This window comes from Microtus pennsylvanicus, chromosome 7 (assembly GCF_037038515.1).
Source record: "Microtus pennsylvanicus isolate mMicPen1 chromosome 7, mMicPen1.hap1, whole genome shotgun sequence".
In the NCBI taxonomy this organism is placed as follows: domain Eukaryota; kingdom Metazoa; phylum Chordata; class Mammalia; order Rodentia; family Cricetidae; genus Microtus; species Microtus pennsylvanicus.
This window is the reverse complement of record NC_134585.1, coordinates 121,928,775-121,949,100: the sequence shown is the minus strand read 5'-3', so window position 1 is coordinate 121,949,100 and position 20,326 is coordinate 121,928,775. Positions and strand designations below refer to the sequence as shown.

Sequence of the window (20,326 nt, the reverse complement as noted above, 5' to 3'; positions counted from 1 at the left end):
TGATAAAAGGGCTCATCTATATAATGTTATTTGAATATACATTTTTGGGACTGACCATTGGTATTGGATAATCAGTTGGTGTGCTCTTTTCAGGTTAAGACTATTTCTCTGACACCGGGTGGTGGTGGCACACGTCTTTAATCCCAGCACTTGGGAGGCAGAGGCAGGTGAATCTTCATAAGTTTGAGACCAGCCTGGTCTACATGAGTATAGTGTGGATTTCGTGTCCCTTTTATAATTAAAGGCCTTGGTGACTGCAGTGTATTTGAAGTTATTTTCATTGCTAAAGTTACTGGAGAAATAATATAGATGTTGTAGGACAATAGTAGCATTGGAAGTTAGCTCTGTTATCTGTAACTTTAAACATATGTTATGAATTTTTTTTTGGAGCATGACTAACAAAAGCTCAATAGACAAAAATGGGGTTCAACCTAAAGGTTAGAAAAGCAAAGCAGCTAGCCACTGGCTCTTACCTCTACCTTAGTCTGAAATGGTCTTTAGGAATCTCAGAATGAGACTGAGAGCTGTCTCCTCCATTTTATAATCCTTTCTAGGGCTGGGATTAAAGGTGTGCACCACAGAGAATAAAGGCATGCGTCTGGTTTCGACGGCAGCTAGTGTGGCTTTTAGTATTAAAGGTGTATGTTACCACTGCCTGGCCTGTAAGGCTAACCAGTGGGGCTGTTTCACAAATGAAATGCCACTACATTTTTTTCTTACTAATATTTCACACCTGCTTTTTGGTTTGCATAAGGAACTTTATTCTGATCATTCTTTGTGTTTTTTCCATAGAATGGATAGAATGACAGAAGATGCTCTTCGCCTGAATCTTTTGAAGAGGAGTTTGGACCCGGCAGATGAGCGAGATGATGTCCTGGCAAAACGCCTCAAAATGGAGGGTCATGAGGCCATGGAACGTCTGAAAATGTTGGCCCTTCTCAAAAGGAAAGATTTGGCAAACCTTGAGGTGCCACATGAGTTACCTACCAAACAAGATGGCAGTGGTGTCAAGGGTTATGAAGAGAAACTCAATGGGAATCTCAGGCCTCATGGAGACAACAGGACTGCTGGAAGGCCAGGCAAAGAAAATATCAATGATGAGCCTGTGGATATGAGTGCTAGACGGAGGTATGGTGCAGTTAGCTGCCTCCAGAAGTAGGGTCTTTTTTAAACAATCTTGTGAAAATGGTATGAATTCAGTGAAAGGGAGGTGATTTTCATCCTAAAGCTGCCTTTCTTGTTTTTTTCTGTTTTGTTGTTTTGCAGCAGGGTCTCACACTATAGCCATGCTGGTCTTGAACTTTTGGCGGTCCTCTTGCCTCAGTATCTCAGTGTTGGGATTACTTATGTGAACTACCACATGATGATGTCTTCTTGAAAGAAGATCTGTGTCCTCTGGCTTAAGTTGACCATGAATTCCTCTCATTTCCAGATGAAGCTAGGTAGCTCACATGGAAAGTCACAGTTCTTACCTAAGATAAACTGATTATTTATGTGACAAAGTAATGAATGATGCTTGCTACACAGTCATGAGAACTGGAGCATAAATCTTAGGAGGATGGGGGGAATCTTTCGCCAGACATGGTGGTGCATGCCTATAGTCCCAACACTCAGTTGGCAGAGGCATGCAGATCGCTGGGTGGTGGTGGCATTTTTCTAGCTCAGTCAGTAGAGCATGAGACTCTTAATCTTGGGGTCATGGGTTCGAGCCCCATGTTGGGTGCCAAATGAAACACAATTAATAAAAACTCAGAGACAGAAATTGGGGTTCAACCTAAAGCTCTGAAAAGCAGAACAGCCAGCCACTGGCTCTTATCTCCACCTCAGTCTAAAATGGCGATCCTGCCTCTCAGAGTCTCAGAATGAGACTGTGTGTTGAGAGCTGTTTCCTCCCAATTTATAATCCTCTCTAGGGCTGGGATTAAATGCGTGCACCGCCGTCATTAAAATCGTGCACCACCCAGTTTCTATGGCAACTAATGTGGCTACTAGGATTAAAGGTGTGTGTCATTATGGCTAGTGAGATTAAAGGTGCATGTCATTGTGGCTACTGGGAGTAAAGGTGCGTGTTACCATAATCTGGTGTTTAAGGCTGACCAGTGGGACTGTTTTAGTCTCAGATCTTCCGGCAGTCTTTATTTATTAAAATACAATTGAAATGCCATTACATGACACTAGCCGTCCTGAAGAATATAAGGGTGATCTATCTACTTACACAACATTTCTCCAAATCTACCTGTAGCTTCCACATCTTCACAAGTTGTTCTGTAAGAATGAACTAAGGAGAGACATGATCTCTTTGATATGAATTAAAGCAACTCAGTGGTTAAAAGTACTTATTGCCCTTGCGGAGGACCTGGGTAACAATCTTCTGAAATTTCAGTTCCAATAGATTCAACTCCCTCTTCTGACTTTCCAGGCATGCATGTGGTAAACATAAATGTATATCGGCAACACATTAAATAAACAAGTTTTTTTTTTTTTTTTTTTTTTTTGGTTTTTCGAGACAGGGTTTCTCTGTGGCTTTGGAGCCTGTCCTGGAACTAGCTCTTGTAGACCAGGCTGGACTCGAACTCAGAGATCCACCTGCCTCTGCCTCCCAAGTGCTGGGATTAAAGGCGTGTGCCACCACCACCCGGCTAAACAAGTCTTTAAAAGAGAACAAAAGAATAAAAAAAAAATGGAAGATGAAATTTATAACATGATACCTTTTGTCTTTGTTACCTAAATACCACTAATGGGGTGCATTCTAGTATTTGTGAAATAAATATGTGTAAAGTGAAAACTAGCCGGGTGGTGGTGGCGCACGCCTTTAATCCCAGCACTTGGGAGGCCCAGGCAGGCGGATCTCTGTGAGTTCGAGACCAGCCTGGTCTACAAGAGCTAGTTCCAGGACAGGCTCCAAAACCACAGAGAAACCCTGTCTCGAAAAACCAAAAAAAAAAAAAAAAAAAAAAGGTGAAAACTAGTATAACTACTGTTTTAAAATTGTAGAGAAACAACTGTTTTTTTTTTAAAAAGATTTATTTATTATGTATACAACATTCTGCCTCCATGTATGCCCGCACGCCAGAAGAGGGCACCAGATCTCATTACAGATGGTTGTGAGCCACCATGTGGTTGCTGGGAATTGAACTCAGGACACAGACTCTGGAAAAAATAAAACAAACAAACTGGAATGAAGACTTGACTTAGGCTTTGTCTTATCTATGCCATCTGTCTAATGTGTATCTGGATTGTATCTAAACATAAAGTATTGTTTCTAGTGTAAGTTACTGATGTCACACAGTTCCAGCATGTTCGTTTAGGAATATTTCTGCCCAGCTTGGTATTAAGCAGTCTCTAAGCAATAGATGGCAATCATTTGTGTAGGAATGATGTTTTACCTTAGAAATAGTCTTAGAGAATATACTTACCTTCCCAGGACTGGAATTTCATAAAGCTGCTGCTTGGTGACATTAAATACTACTGAATCAAGGAGGGAATTTCCAGACCTCATCATTGCTCACTTATGGCAATCTTTAGTGTGAAAGGGTGAAGGAATGTAGAAGTGACAAGTAAAACATGAACACAAAATTAAATTCAGGCACTTTGTTTAGTTAATTCTGTTTGGTCTAGAGAACTAAAAGCTCTTTCTCCCTCTAGTGGCATTTTTTCCTGTAATTCCATATTCTCAGCTTGCTGTCTGACTGTGTGCTCCAGTGCAGCTCATACACATTTACTAGTCCACAAAGTTGTCATTTTCCTTACTTCTCTCCTCCTGTTCTTTTTTTCGGCCAAACTTATTAGTAACTCACATTTACCCTGTGAGTTACCTCAGTCATCAGGATACCTTGTTCCTTTAGGTGAAGTCTGGAATGGTGGTGCACTATGCTTGGACTATAACTTAGGAAGCAGAAGCATAGGGTGCTCACTGTAAGTTCAGAGTTAGCTTGAGCCATAAAGGCCAGCAAGATGGTTCACTGGGTAAAAGCACCTATAACCAAGGCTGATGACTGTAATTTGATTTCTAGAACTCCCACAATGGAAGGAGAAAACTGACTCCACAAAGTTGTCCTTTGACCACATCAGTACCCTGGCACATAAATACACGCATATACAGACACTAAATTAATTAAAATTAAAAACAAAAAAGGCTTCTTGGGGCTAGAAGTATTACTTGATGGCAGACTATTTCTCTAGCACTCGCATGGTCGGTCCTAGGTTGGATTTCCAGTAACATACAAATGCTTATATGTCCCCAAGGATATAAAAACCAACAAAGAAACCTTTAGGGTCTGAAAACTAATGATATATGAGCTTTTAGGTTTTAAGGTCCACATTAAATAAGACCTATAACCACACCAACCTAACCTAGCCCTATATACTCCCAGCTATTTTGTCTCAGAAAGCTATAGCTGTTCTCGGTGATAGGTGTGTTTAGGTGTCTGTCCGGCATTGAGTTCTATCCCCAGATCTAACCACAAATAAAAGGGGGGGGAATAACTTCAGCCAGGCACGATGGTACATTGTTGAGATCATAGCACTTGGAAAATATAGGCCGGAATTGGTTTGTTTTGTTTGTTTTATTTTAAGGCAGTGTTTCTCCGTAAAGCTTTAGAGCCTGTTCTGGAACTCGTTCTATAGACCAGGCTGGCCTCAAACTTACAGAGATCTGCCTGCCTCTGCCTACCTAGTGCTAGGATTAAAGGCGTGCGCCACCACCACCTGTCAAGGCAGGGAGATCTTGAAGCCAGTCAGTTATGTGAGATGTCTCACATTTAAAAATTAATGGAAAAAAAAATAAAAATAAAAAAAATAAAAATTAATGGAGGTAGAAGATACATGTGTTGATTAGATTGTTCAAGATCCTTTATATTTGAGCTGCAGAAATATAAAAACAAAGGTTATCTAATGAATAGATTTGGAAGTAAAGAGAAGTCTATGTGAAGGATTTTAGATGTCAAAGTACTTCCTGGATAGTTTCTTTTTCAGGGAAGATGCTAGCTAGATACTCTGGCTAATGTGCCTTTGGTTAGTCCTTTTCCAAGAGACTGTGTACTTTATAGTTGATACTATTCATTTTCTCAAGCCATTATCCACACCTTCTTTTGTGTTTTCTTTATGACTCAACTCTTGACAGGATACATTATCACTTATCAGAACCATGTTATTAGAGTGAGCTATTTCCTTTTTGTTCATCAGTAGATGACTAGATTCTAATGGCTTTGCTCTTTCTCCAGTCCTCTAGATAACTAATAAAATAATAGTGACAGCTCAATGATGTGATAATAGGAAAACCAGTTACAATTAAAATATTGAATTAGAGCACTTCAATTTTTAGTTTTGTTTTTAAGACAACATTTATTATATAGCCCGACTGGCCTTGAGTTCATTATGTATACTAGACTGACCTTAAGTGCTGGGATTAAAGTGTGAGCCACCACACCGAGCATCTCAATTTTTTTTTTTGAATTATTTTTATGTGTGTGGGTGTTTTGCTTGCATGGATGTCTGTGTACTACGTGTATATAGTACATGGTGGCTGGAAGATCCACTCGGACTGGAGTTACAGACAGTTGTGAGCCACCTTGTGGGTGCTGGGAATTGAACCTGGGTCTTCTGGAGGAGCTAACTTCCTAGTCAGCTCTCCCCCTTCCATTCCCTAATTTTTAAAGTTCTCATTACTTCATATATTTGTGTGCCTGCATTGCAGGACTGACAGATTGAGATTAGAAAAGAACTTTGCTAAGCTTTTGCCCTCTCTTACATCTTGGTGTCTTTATTCTAGGAATTGTCTGTCTTGCTCTTGCTGAATCAGGAAAGACTTAAGTTCCTTTGGATTTCTTTGTTGTAGTAAAGAAATATTTTTACCTTTTTAAAGAACTGTTGCTGTTGGAAATACTGTAATCTTTTCCTTTTCTCATCTAGTGAGCCAGACCGAGGAAGGCTAACTCCTTCCCCAGACATAATTGTTTTGTCTGATAATGAGGCTTCCAGTCCCCGGTCCAACTCCCGGATGGAAGAAAGACTCAAAGCAGCCAACTTAGAGATGTTTAAGGTAAAAAAAGAAAGGATGTTGGGGTTTTTTTTCTTCCTCCTCCTCCTCCTCTTCTTTTTTTAATTTCTTTCTTTCTTTTTTTTTCCATGTTCTTTACATTCTCTTCAATTCCCTGGTTTGGTTTGTATTGTTATTATTTTAATTTGCTTTCTGGATCTAAATAACCACCTACTTGATAAGTTCTTCATACTGATTCTCCACAGTGTGTCCTTTTGAGAGGTAGCTATTAACCAAGCAGAAAAAATAGTTTGCTAAAGCATGTCATATCCAATATTATTCATCTATAAAAAATGAAAGAGAACTTCGTTGTTTAAGTTATAAAATAAACCATTAGGTATGATGATATCCTTTATACTATCCAGAGTCTCAAAATATAGAGGAATTCTTATTTGTTTATTACATCTATATCAAATATGATTTTTAAAGATTTAGAGGCCATTTTAAAAGAAAATATTGTTCCTTTTTTTGTCAGTCATCTGTTTTGCCAAGAATACACTGATTGACAATAATTTATTTATAAGTACTTTTTGAGTACTCCTGAATGCTATTCTGAAGGGCTACAAAGATAAAATCATATCTTCACTTCTGCTTCTTATAGAAGTTGAAGGTTTCAGAAGAGAGATCTAGATCATTTCTTACAGAAAGGGTTTCTGGGTACTTTTGCTGACTTACAGTCTCCATGTTTCCTTAGGGGAAAGGCATTGAGGAACGGCAGCAGCTTATCAAGCAGCTGAGGGATGAACTACGATTGGAAGAGGCTCGTCTGGTGCTGTTAAAGAAACTGAGACAGAGTCAGCTACAGAAAGAGAATGTGGTCCAAAAGGTAGTATTTTGGGGTAAAGAGATAGCTCAGAGGTTAAGAGCACTGACTACTTTTCCAAAGTACTCGGGTTCAATTTCCAGCACCCACATGGCAGCTCACAACTTTCTATAGTCAGTTCTAGGGGATCTGACACCCTCACATAGACATGCATGCAGGCAGAACACTAATGTACATGCAGTAAAAATAAGTAAGTCATGTTTTTAAGAAAAAGTTTTAAAGAAGAGTTTCTAGAAAGGGGTGAAAGTCTAATTTGAGGTAGATTCAACTTTGTGGGCCATTCTTTATGGTTCTGGAGGGTTCTGGTTTGTAGTCACTACAAGTACTTTTGTTTGGTGCTTTTGTTTTAACCTTAGACATTAATCAAGAAAGACCTTAAGTGGGCATGGTAGTACACGTCTGTTATGCCAGCACTTGAAAAGTAGAGTTAAAATCAAAAGTTAAATTCATGCTAGGCATGATGGGGTACTCAGGAGGCAGAGGCAGGTGAACTCTGGGTTCAAGGCCAGTCTAATCTATAGAGTGAATCCCAGGAAGTCTGAGCTATACAGAGAAACACTGTCTTGAAGAAGAAGAAGAAGAAGAAGAAGAAGAAGAAGAAGGGGAAAAAAAGGTTGAGGGTGCTGGAGAGATGGCTCAGCAATTAAGAGTACTTACTGTACATATATGACCTGAACTCTGCTGGTTCCCAGCACCAACATGGCAGCTTAGAACCAGCTGTTATTGCAGTTTCAAGGAATTTGATGCCCTCCTCTGACCTTTTGGCCCTCTAGTGCCACCAGGTACACACATGGTACACAGACATAAATGAAGACAAAACAGTCATACACAAAAAAATAAAAAATTTTTATATAGAGTAGTTGAGATGGCCATATGAGACCCTGTCTGAAGGTGGGGGTGGGGAGGGGCAAAGAGAACACCTGGCATAGTGACATGCCTTTAATCCTAGCAATTGGGAGCTAGTGGTGAGTAGATCTCTGTGAATTTGAGGCTAGCCTGGCATACACATTGAGGTCTAGGTCAACCTAGGCTGCATATATACAAGACTGAATCTCAAAACAACAACAAAAATTAAAAAGCCTTAACTTCATTTTTCTCATTGTTCTTCCTTATCAATAAGTTCTTCACATTAGTTCCTTATACGCACAAGGAAATTTTAGAGCCTAGAACTTTACTGAATTTTAAATTGGTTTCTGGGTTGGTTTGTTTTATTTGTTTGTTTGTTTTATGGTCTCATTTTCTGTTTTCCTTCTCAGACTCCAGTTGTACAGAATGCAGCATCTATTGTTCAGCCATCTCCTGCACATGTGGGACAGCAAGGCTTATCTAAGCTTCCTTCCCGGCCTGGGGCTCAAGGGATTGAACCTCAGAATTTGAGAACATTACAGGTATGTGACCCATAGTGGGATATTACTATTGGACCAGTCTGTCTCTCCTGTCTTTATTTGGGGGCTTTTCTGAAGATTTTTTTAAAAGATTTATTTGTTTATTTTGTTTACAGTGTTCTGTCTGCATGTGTGCCTGCAGGCCAGAAGAGGCCTCTGCCTCTGCCTCTTAAGTGCTGGGATTAAAGGTGTGCGTCACCACCACCCGGCAAATAAATAAATCTTTAAAAAAAATAATCTTCGGGCTGGAGAGATGGCTCAGAGGTTAAGAGCACTGATTGGTCTTCCAGAGGTCCTGAGTTCAATTCCCAGCACCCACATGGTGGCTCACAACCATCGGTAATGAGATCTGGCGCCCTTTTCTGCCCTGCAGGGGTACATGCAGACAGAATACTTAGAATATTGTACACATTATAAATAAATAAATCTTTAAAAAATTCATCCACATAAAATGAAAATAGTAAAATTTTATATATACATATATGCATACATACACACACATATATATTAAACTAGAGTAATAGTAGATTTATCCTATTGTTTGCTGTACAAAATTATCAGATGTGTGTTCCCATGATTCTACTAGCTATTCATTATAAGCAGTGTTTTCATTTTGCATTTTATGGGTATTATGCTATCTGTGAGTTCTTTTCCTGTTCTTCCCTGTAGGGTCATAGTGTCATCCGTTCAGCAACCAACACTACCCTTCCACACATGTTGATGTCTCAACGTGTTATTGCACCAAATCCAGCCCAGCTTCAGAGTCAACGGGGGCCACCGAAGCCTGGCATTGTACGCACCACAACACCTAACATGAATCCCGCCATCAGTTATCAACCAGTAAGAGCGAGCACTGGTATAGAAATAGAAGAAAATCCTTTATTTGCTTTTCTTATTCAAAGAGCCACAGGTTTTAAGTTTTGTCTGAATAGAGAGCATTCCCCAAAATGGATACTTTAAGGGATTATATAGAAATGGTGTTAGAAAAAGTAATATGTTGTAGAGCACAGGTAAATTAGCTAAAATGTGCCTTTAGAAAAAGAGAGCTTAGACCGGGCAGTGTTGGCACACACTTTAACCCCAGCACTCTGAAAGCAGAGGTGGGCAGATCTCTGTGAGTTCGAGGCCAGCCTGGTCTACAGAGTGAGTTCCAGGACAGGCTCCAAAGCTACAGAGAAACCCTGTCTCAGAAAGAAAAAGAGATCTTAACCTAGAGGTGAGAGTGGGATGGAAATGACATAATACAGTACTCGTGTGTGAGATGCTCAAAAATAAATATATGCATGAAAAAGGAGATGAAGGTATATATGTGATAAAAGCATAGGTACCTGACAGAAAGCACACCCGATCTCTTTTTCAAACAACTTTAGCTTCAAGTGCCATCATTCTGTTTTCTTATGTGCCAGGGTTATCTTTCAGTGATGAGTTGAGTGTTTGCTATTTTGAAGAAACTAAATCGTCCAGATCAGGATTATATAGACAATCGAGAATTAGTCTTCTCATACTTACCAGCCCCATGTCCCCTGTTCTGTTTCAGCAGTCAAGTTCTTCTGTTCCCTGTCAGCGCACAACATCTTCTGCCATCTATATGAACCTCGCCTCCCATATCCAACCAGGGACTGTGAACCGAGTGTCCTCACCACTTCCTAGCCCCAGTGCCATGAGCGATGCTGCCAACTCACAGGCTGCAGCCAAACTGGCTCTTCGAAAACAGCTGGAAAAGACATTGCTGGAGATACCACCTCCAAAACCTCCTGCTCCCTTGCTTCACTTTCTGCCTAGTGCAGCCAATAGCGAGTTCATCTACATGGTAGGCTTGGAAGAAGTCGTCCAGAGTGTCATTGACAGCCAAGGTAACACTTCCTTCTAGTTAAGTCTCTAAGCAAAGGGTTGCTAAGCCTCTGGCAGAGAATTTAGTATCATAGGTAACTATATCATATAATAACTCCCCTTACAACCTGGTGGTGGACCTACATCTTTAATTCCAACATTGAGAGACAGAGGCTAACCTGATTTACAGAGTGAGTTGTAGCACAGCCAGGGCAACACAGAGACACCTTGTCCCACAAAACAACAACAACAACAACAAAACTGCTCTTAATCCTGGCCTGATATAATCCCACCACTTTGTAGGGAGAGGCAGGAGAATCAGTCCAAATCCAAGGCCAACCTGATCTACACAAACAATAAAGTGACAGCCAGTTTGGGTTACAAACTGAGACCCTGCCTTGAAGTTGTTAAGTTTACTTAGTATTCCTAAGCTGGGTCTAGTGGCACAGGCTTTAAGCCCCACAGTGAGACTGAAGTGGGAGAATACTGAGAGTTTGAGGCTAGCCTGAGCAACATAGCAAACAACGAACGCTGGAGGTGCATATAGATAACTGTAGTATTCAGGAGACGGAGAGTGGAGGAGTTCAAGTTTGATGCCACACAGAGTTACATAATGAGACCTTGTCTCTAAGTAAATCAAATCTGATCCATTATTACTGCCAGAGTCTCTCCCATCACTTACACGAGCTGTTGGGGTGCAGTATCTTAAAAAAGGAGGCTAAGGAAATGACTCAGTGACTCAGAGCACCGGCTGCTCCTTCTGGGGACCTGGGTTCAGTTCCCAGCATATATATGGTGGCTCACCACCATTCCTAACTCAGATCTTTTGGCATGGCACCAAGCACACTTGGTTAACAGACATACATGCAGGCAAAATCCCATACACATGAAATAAGTCTTAAAAGCCAAAGTAGAGTCTAGAGATGTAATTCACTTGGTAAAATACTTGTTTATCCTGGAAGGTAGAGATAAGAAGTCCAGGAACATCCTCAGATACATAATCAATTTTTAGATCTCCCTGTAATACATAGAATCCTATCCCCCGTCCAAAATGGGGGAAGGGTAATGTATGTTTCGTTATTTGTTTTCTTGAGTATAGTGTTTCTTTTTAAAGAGAGTTTGTTTGCTCTGGCTCACATTTTGGGAGTATAATCAATCCATCATAGTAGGTAAATCAAAGGCATCAGGAGCTTGAAGCAATTGGTCACATCACATCCACAGTCAGGAAACAGAATGATGAATACATCTTGTTTAGTTCCCTTTTGTTTTGTTTTGTTGAAACAGTGTCTCACTATATATAATCCTGGTTAGTCTGGAACTATATGTAGATCAAACTGGCTTTGAACTCACATGGGATCTACCCTACCTTGACCTCTGGAGGCATATACCACTGTGCCTGCTCTTTAGATGAATAGAGTTTCTATGTTTTGTGACCTCGTGCTGAATTATTATATTCAGTCCCTGTCCTTTTAATGCTTCTGCTGGAAAAACTGTATATACTAATATAAATAAATAACCAAGCGTCATCACATGAAAATTGCAACCCGGTATTGAACCAGACATTGATACCATGCAGTGTGATGCTATCAGGCATTAATAAGCTTAAATTTCCAAATAGTTTCTGAAAGTCCCTAGGGGACTGACTAACATTAGCTGTGAACAGATCAGAGTGCTTTAATTCAGCCAGGTAAGGTGGCTTATGCCTATAATTATATTTGGAATACTGATGCAAAGAGTGTTGTCATGAGTTCTAGGCCAGTCTGAGCTACAATGTAAAGGTTTGTCTCAAAAAGTCTGCACAAAGTAACTATTTAGACCCTGATAAATGGGTGTTGTAAATATGTATATATGTAAAGGGAAAGTTCAGTATAAAGTGAAGAAACAAAGCAAAAGAAAAAAGAAAAACAGAAAGCAACCAAGCAGTGGTGGTGCACACCTGTAATGGGAGGCAGAGGCAGGCAGATCTCTTGAGTTCAAAGCTAGCATCTACAGCGTAAATTCTAGAATGGCCAGGAATACAAAGACAAACCCTGTCTCGGGAAAAAAAATAAAATAAAAACAAAGCATTGGTTAAGTGGAGCCCTTTGATTCTGAATTTATTATGAGGTTTTTGTAACAGGATTATACAATATAGCCAGGTAGGGTTCAGCCTTATTCTGTAGCCCAGCCTTACCTCAAGCTTAAGAGCCTCCTTCACTAGCCTCCCAACTGTTCTGATTACCAAGTCAAAATATTTATTAAATAGCATTTAGAGGGCTGGAGAATGGCTCAGAGGTTAAGAGCACTGCCTGCTCTTCCAAAGGTCCTGAGTTCAATTCCCAGCAACCACATGGTGGCTCACAACCATCTGTAATGATATCTGGTGCCCTCTTCTGGCCTGCAGGCATACACACAGACAGAATATGGTATACATAATAAATAAATATTTAAAAAAATAAATAAATAGCATTTAGAAAAAAGTAAGGCTTGGTGTAGTAGTGCATGCTTTTAATCCCAGCACCAGGGAGGCAGAGGAAGGCAAGTCTTATGAGTTGAGGCTAACCTGGTCTACATTCTGAGTTTCAGGACAGCCTGACCCACATAGTGAGCTGCTGTCTCAAAACAAGACAGTAAATAAGTTTAAGGTTCTTTATTTAATTTTGATGAGTGTTTTTCCTGCAAATATGTATGTTTACCACATGTTTGCCTGGTGTCCTCACTTCAGAAGAGTGCATCAGTCTCTGAACTGGAGTTACAGGTGGTTTTGAGCCACTGTATGGGTGCAGGGAGTGGAACTCCAGTCCTCTGCAAGGGCAACAAAGTGCTTTTAACTGTTGAACTCCAGTTCCCTGAATGGGTTTGGTTTGTTTTTGTATAGTTTCTTGTTGTTTTGTTGGTGTTGGTATAGGGTGGGAGAACAGGGTGGCGGGTGCCAACGAACGCATTGGGAGGCCACAGACAGCTTTGCGAGATCGTTTCTTTCCTTTCACCTTTACATGGGTTTCAAAGATGGAACGTAGTTCCTTTAGGATTGCCCATGAAACACTTTCATGCTCTGAGCCCTCCCACTGACCCTGCTGTATAGTCTCTGAGATAACAGAACTGACTTGTAGGGAAGATACTTAAATGAAGAGAAACAGAAGAGTGGGAGATGTGACTCCATTAATTATTCTTTTTATTGGTATCTAGGCAAAAACTGTGCCTCACTTCTGAGGGTCGAACCCTTTGTATGTGCCCAGTGCCGTACAGATTTCACCCCTCACTGGAAGCAAGAAAAGAATGGGAAGATCCTCTGTGAGCAGTGTATGACTTCAAACCAGAAAAAGGCTCTAAAAGCTGAACACACCAACCGGCTGAAAAATGCTTTTGTTAAAGCTCTACAGCAAGAACAGGTGAGAATTCCCGCTCCTACTCTGATGTGGGAGTGTCATATATCAATCTGTTGATTTCATTGGTTAAGCAATAAAGAAACTGCTTGGCCCTCATAGGTTAAAACATAGGTGGGTGGAGTAAACAGAACAGAATGCTGGGAGGAAGAGGAAGTGAGCTCAGACTCAATAGCTCTGCTCTCTGGAGCAGAGACGCCATGCTCCGCTCTCCTGGGCAGATGCACGCGATGAAGCTCCGACCCAGGATGGACGTAGGCTAGAATCTCCCTGGTAAGCCACCTCATGGGCTACATAGATTATAAGAAATGGGCCAGTCCAGGTGCGAGAATTAGCCTAGAAGAGGCTAGATAGAAATGGGCCAAGCAGTGTTTAAATGAATACAGTTTGTGTGTTGTTATTTCGGGGCATAAGTTAGCCAGGCGGCCGGGGTGCTGGGGACGCAGCCCCGCCGCTCATATCACTACACTACTCCACAGTCATCTCAACGGGTTTGGTTTTCCCAGAGGTTGTTGCTTGTAGTTTGGGGGGATTAACCATGTAGTTGCCATAGACCTCTGGGTCTGGAAACCTAGGTTTATTTAAAAAATAAAGCAAAGTGTGGTCTCAAATGTCTTTAATCCCAGCATTCGGGAGGCAGAAACAAGTGGATCTCTGTGAGTTCAAGGCCAGACTAATCTATAGTGCAAGTTCTGGGACAGCCAAGCTATACAAAGAAACCCTATGTGTGTGTGTGTCTGAGGTCAGGGGGAGGATTCAAGAAACAGCAGTAACAACAACAACTAAAAAAACCAACACCTTTTCTTCTCAAGTATGGTGACACATGCCTTTAGTCCCAGCACTCTGAAAGCTTGAAATTTGACTTTTCCATAGTTCTGAAGAAAGTCTCACCGTTATCTCTGAATAGCCTAGAACTTGTGTTCCTCCCATCTGCCTCTTGAGAGCTGGGATTACTAGCACCCATCACAACATCCAGGCTCTCTATTCTCCACTTGATTTTCTTGTCAAAGAAATGGAGTTTGCTGCATACTTTCACGTCCGCCATCTGTGGTTAAATGGCAAAGGAAAGGATAGGTAGATGATCAGGTGGTCCGGTGAAGACCAGCCAGTGGTGACAGAAGCGTGTGAACATTCATAGATAACAGTTAGAGGATTAGTTTCTCCAAAGGGCAGGGTGAGTTATGCTCAGATCCTGTATCTGTCCCATTTCCCACTCTGTTAACCATCAGAGTCCCTTAGGTAATGTCATGAGCCTTGTGGAAAATAGGAATCAAAACTAAGATTTCTACTTTAATGGAAGAGCACTTGCTTCCACATCTAAGGCTCTGGTTTCAATCTCTAGCACTGCATGGTAGTTACATGCAGATATGAATGTATGAATGAATCTCTTTAAAAAATTACAGAGATAAATAGGACCTCAATGATTCATTAGCTTTAATTACATTACCATCCATTGTCCTCCAGTTATCCTCATGAAAGCCAGTATTCTGGAGAGAAGGGAATGCTTTTAATCAATAAGACATGTTGGCTGCTTGTACCTGGAGATCTCAGTGTAACCGTCTCACCATACTTTTTGCCTTTTCCGAATTATTGTAACTAACTGGCGTCATTACAGAAATAAGACCCTTGGTTTTCTAGTTAGAAAATTAGGTGCTGTCTTGTTCAATCTCATCTAATAACTCCCAACAGGAAATTGAACAGCGATTACAGCAGCAGGCAGCACTCTCCCCTACTACAGCTCCAGCTGTATCCAGTGTCAGTAAACAGGAGACCATCATGAGACATCATACACTTCGGCAGGTGAGGAACTTCTCCCCAACCCTGCTTTCTCTTGGGGGCTGTATTCTGTTCTCTTTTACTCCTGTGCTTTTGTCTTCTACTTGAACTTCTGTAATGGTAAGGTTTCATCAATTGTCCCCTTGTTGCAGGCTCCACAGCCCCAGAGCAGCCTCCAGCGTGGTATTCCCACATCTGCCCGATCCATGCTTTCAAATTTTGCACAGGCACCCCAGTTGTCTGTGCCAGGTGGCCTCCTTGGTATGCCAGGTAAGATGGATTAATTTCAGAACTTACCTCAGAGTTGACTAGTCTCTGCTTTAAGGGTCATGTATAGCTCAGGTTGACTCTGAGCTTGCTGTGTAACCAAGGTTGCTACTTGTGTGAACTCCTCCATCACAAGTGCTGAAATACAGGTGTGTACCACTAGCTTTAGTGCACAGTTCTTTCTGTGTACATAGGTGTATGTATAGAGGTTAGAAGTCAGTCCTGAGTGTCATTCCTCAGGCACTGTCTCCTTGTTTTTTGAGATATGGTCCTTTACTGGCCTCCAGCTGGTGAAGTAGGTTGGCTAGCCAGAAACTTCAGAGATCTGGCTCCCATTGCTAGGATTATGAGCATGCACCACCAAAACCCAGCTTTTTTCTGTGGCTGCTGGGGAATCAAGTTCAGGTCCTCATATGTGCATGGCAAGCGCTTTGCTGCCTGACCTTTCTGTCTAGTGCACAATTCTTTTCTTTCGTTAGTGTATATGAGTGTTTTACCTGCGTGTATGTCTGTATACCACTTGCATACCTGGTACCCATAGAGACCATAGTAGGGTGTCTTGATCACCCAGACGTATAGTTAACATACAGTTGTGACCCATCATGTGGGTACTGGGAGTCAAACATTGGTCTTCTGAAAAAGCAACCAGTGCTCTTAAATTGCTGAGCCTTCTCTAGCCCCTATGCACAAATTTTTAGCAGCCCCTTTAGGCCCATTGTTCCTTTGCTTTCTATTTTCTCTTCAGGATATTATAACTATGCTTATTATTCTGCACATGAATTTTTACTAAGTCTTACATGTGCACTAGTACTCTGGTGAAAACAGAAGGGTCCCCACCATTATAAATTGAATTCTGATGTGCTTTTGTTGGGCATGTGAGTTTTTATTTCTGTTGGCTAAAACAGCAGGGTCTACTGTCTAGTATGAATGATCTAGGATTCTTTTTCACACTCAGTGGTTCCCAAATCAGAGCAGATTGTTTGTTTGTTTGTTTTCCTCTTCCTTTCTTTTTTTTTAGTATTTATTTATTTATTATGTATACAATATATGCCTGCAGGCCAGAAGAGGGCACCAGACCCCATTACAGATGGTTGTGAGCCACCATGTGGTTGCTGGGAATTGAACTCAGGACCTTTGAAATAGCAAGCAATGCTCTTAATCACTGAGCCATCTCTCCAGCCCCTTCTCTTCCTTTCAATCATTTTTCTCTTACCGCTGTTTAACCTCGTTCTTCTATACTGTATTGTAAAGACTGTTTATTATTCCTGGTAGGGCTGACCTTTTTTGGTTTTTCGAGACAGGATTTCTCTGTATAACAGTTCTGGCTGGCCTGCAACTCGCTTTGTAGCCCAGGCTGACCTCGAACTCACAGAGATCCACCAGTCTTCATCCTAAGTGCTGGGACTAAGGTGTGTGCCACCACTGCCCAGTTAGGGCTGACATGTCTGAAGGAGCTCTTTCTCTGAAGCTTGGGAGTAAGAGTGTAGCTGCTGCTGAAACGAAGCTAGCTCAGGCTAGACAAGTGCAGGCAATTGCATGTTTCCTCGCAATCTCCTCCTGTGTAGTGCCATTTCTTTTCTTAATACCTGTCCTCTTCTTTTGTCTCCCGAATCTAGGTGTCAACATTGCATATTTGAACACTGGCATCGGAGGACATAAAGCCCCCAGTTTGGCAGACCGGCAGCGTGAATACCTTTTAGACATGATCCCTCCCCGGTCTATATCTCAGTCCATCAGTGGACAGAAATAACGCCTGTCCACTTATGCTGCCCATCCTTGAACCCTTTGCCCATTTCTCCTATTGCCCCCCAACTTCCGTCGCATGCAGTGCCTGTACTGGTGCCTACCATACACGGAAAGCAAAACCGAAAAAACAGAAGACAAAAATAGACATCAACAAGAAAACACACGTCCCGCCCTGCCACCTCCCCTTTATTTCACACTGCTGCGATCTATCCTCCTGCTGCTCTGTCTTCTCTCTTCGATTTCCTTTACCGGTGAGGTGGATCTTTGCCTCTGATAGAGGTCTGAATGAGGTCCTGGGGAGAATCTAAGTCCTTTGATGTGTGTTTCTAAAGTTTGTTTATGCTATAATTATTATTATCATTTTTAATTATATTGTGTGTCTTCCCTTTGTTCTGTGGACGGTTAACACCCCCATCTTCTGTTTTCTTTCCTTCCCTATCTCCATTCTGCTATTGCTCCCTCTTTAAAAAAAAAAAATACAAATGATATACAGTTCAGTGACCACATGCAGAGTGCAATGGATCCTCGGCTGCCCTGTGGGACATAACTGAGAGTGTTAGGGACACTCAGCCTGAGTTGTGGAATAGGGACCGTCATCGTGCAAGTAGGACTAGCATCCCGGCTGTGGGTGGTCAGGATCTGGACAGTGTGAGAGGCTCTTTAAGAATAAGGAAAAGAGCTTGGAGGGAGAAGCTTAAAACAAAAACTACCTGTAGGGAGATTGGGGGAAGAGATGTGACATAAATTAATAGTGTCCCAAAGAGGACTGCGACCAGGCCCTGGCCTTTCGTTGCTGGGGGAATAAGATGATCTTCTGACCCCAGTGAGGATACAGAAGTCTGTTCCAGGCCAACCATCCCAAGATTGTTATTTTCTTTGTAAAAATTGTCTCCCATCACATCTTCCTACCCTCTTAACAAATGTTAATCTTCCTTCTAACTATAGTCCCAGAGGAGTGGCTGCTTCCAGCTGCAGGTGGCTGGCTGTCCTAGAAGTTGGAATAGGTGTAAGTGAATCACGTGACAGAAGGACAGGTTTCTCCCAGCAGTCAAGATCCTTGCATTTTTCTATCCCTTTGCCCTCTTGAATGCTGAGAGATATGGCTGTAGCCCCTAATCAGGTTGGTGTCCTGTTCCGCCTTTGCTATGCTGACTATAGATCCAACTCCTCAGAGCCAAGCAACTTTTGTCAAACCAGCTTTGGACCTCAGCTATACAAGTATTGTCTTCCCCAAGCTCCTTTCCCCAAAATTTTAATAATTTTGCTGTTTTTGTTTTTTTTTATTTTTATTTTTTTCTTAGGCGCTACTAATGTAGAGAATGAATTGAATTGTGCAATGTTGCTGTTGTGGGGTTAGGGAGGTTAGCATCCTGTTTGCCCACACTGTGGCAAGGAGGTGGGGACCAAGCTGTTGTGAGGTAAGGGAAGCCTGAAAATGAAGGGTTTCTGTTCTCCTCAGAGTGTGTGTGCACCTGCCTCTACAGCGCTAGATGCCGCCAGAGTGTACTGGGGACGCTCTGAGCAGGTGTATGAGGAGTTGTGTGATATTTTGCCCTTGATAGCCACCTGAGGAAATTCCCTCATTTTTATTTTTAAAAACTAAATAATTTTTTTAAAGTAAGAAGGCACTTTTAAAGTTATTCACACACAAACTGCACACCTTTCCCATAAAATTTGGGGGTAGGGTGGAAAAGGAAGCTGAAATCAAGCTCAGTTCCCCTACTCTGGTCTTTTCACAATACTCCAGTGCCACTGTGGGTGATTGATTATACTGGCCCTACGGGCCTTCCTGGCTTTTCCTTTCCTTCAGATTCATTGAGCACTTAAAGGAGCGGAGACACAGCTGTGTCTGGGCTCCGCAGTGGGGAAGTGACCTGGAAGCTAGATGCTAGTAACAAGTAGTTTGAGCAGGTCATTTCAAGTATTTTTCTGGGGAATGTGGTGCCCCTGACTGTAAGTGGTGGGGAGGGAGGGGGGCTAATGGAGCTGGGTCTGGGATTATTTTAAAATTATATACATATATATATATAATAAAGATATATTCTTACATCTTTTCTTTGCCCTCTGTGCTTTGAAAGCACTGGATAAATTGACCTTGTTTTTCTCTTCCACAAAATGGGAAGTTTCTTTTTCCTCCACTTTTTAAATGTTTTTCTTAGCAGTCATCTTGCCTTGTGGCATGTATTCTAACCTCTCCCTACCCCGTGATGAAGTGCCATTTCTGTTAAGTCTCCCTGATCCCCAGCTCAGAGGTGCTCATAGGTACAAGGTGCCCAAGTTTGTCAGTTGAGATGAAAAGGAACAGAGAGTGTGCAATACTGTCCGGCTGGGCCGTCCCTGCCCGAGCTAGGCTCTCCCTGGGAGCCAGGCCACTTTGAGTAGGGTTTGGAAGTAAGATTATAGAAATGGGGAATGGTGGGGAAGGAAAGCCCATATAATACAGTGCCTGTTTAGGTGCTGAGGCCATAGGGGAGAGGGGAGAGTCTTCCCTGTTTTTATCCCTTCAGGGTCAGTTACATAGAAGCTGCTTATTGACTAGTATAGCTCTGCGGCCCTTTGCTCAGTTGCTGAGGTTTGATTTCTCCTCTTTTTCCCCATCTTCATGTCCTTCCCAGGAACTAGTGAGAGGGGTGAGATCTTTCTTAATCATGGTAAAGTGTTAGCCCCCATCTCCTCCCTTAATCCTGCCCCTGTCCCCTTTCTTAAGCCTCTACATTTTACAGCGTTGATTGCCTTGTGTCCTTCCAATCCTTTTTTTTTAACTCTCACCCTCAGGCTGCGGGCCTTTAGATACTAACCCTCATGCCCAAAGGATAGGAGGAAAGGCCCTGAGTTCAGCTGTCCTTTACCATTGGACTTTGGCTCCCAGGTGTCAGTAGAGTGAGGATTCAACCAGTACACTCTGGCTTCCTCTAGACCCTGAGGCACTAAAAGCAGTCGCTCAGCACGGTGTCTTACTCTGTAGAAACCTGGAAAGGGTGGATTAGTGGCAAGGCTGGGGTAAAATTAGGAGACAGAGGTCCTTATTTGTCATTTTATTTTGTCACTGACCGTAGCATCTGAACTCCCTCCATTGCTGAATAAGTATTTTTCCTGC

General features: G+C 41.9%; 1 protein-coding gene across 4 annotated transcripts in view; it reads left to right on the top strand.

Moving 5' to 3' along the window:
• Positions 1 to 17,891, top strand: part of Gatad2b (GATA zinc finger domain containing 2B) — a 61,565-nt gene extending 43,674 nt beyond the window's left edge. Inside the window, exons 2-11 of one of the 4 annotated variants that reach the window (XM_075978300.1) lie at positions 793 to 1,128; positions 5,911 to 6,040; positions 6,732 to 6,863; positions 8,117 to 8,248; positions 8,915 to 9,085; positions 9,783 to 10,098; positions 13,244 to 13,446; positions 15,130 to 15,240; positions 15,369 to 15,486; positions 17,100 to 17,891. In XM_075978300.1, coding sequence (XP_075834415.1) covers positions 794 to 1,128; positions 5,911 to 6,040; positions 6,732 to 6,863; positions 8,117 to 8,248; positions 8,915 to 9,085; positions 9,783 to 10,098; positions 13,244 to 13,446; positions 15,130 to 15,240; positions 15,369 to 15,486; positions 17,100 to 17,233 — 1,782 coding nt within the window. In that variant the 5' untranslated portion in view covers position 793 and the 3' untranslated portion in view covers positions 17,234 to 17,891. The remainder of the gene's footprint in view (positions 1 to 792; positions 1,129 to 5,910; positions 6,041 to 6,731; positions 6,864 to 8,116; positions 8,249 to 8,914; positions 9,086 to 9,782; positions 10,099 to 13,243; positions 13,447 to 15,129; positions 15,241 to 15,368; positions 15,487 to 17,099) is intronic. The other 3 variants (XM_075978302.1, XM_075978301.1, XM_075978303.1) reach the window with 3 other exon arrangements.
• Positions 17,892 to 20,326: the final 2,435 nt, after the last annotated feature.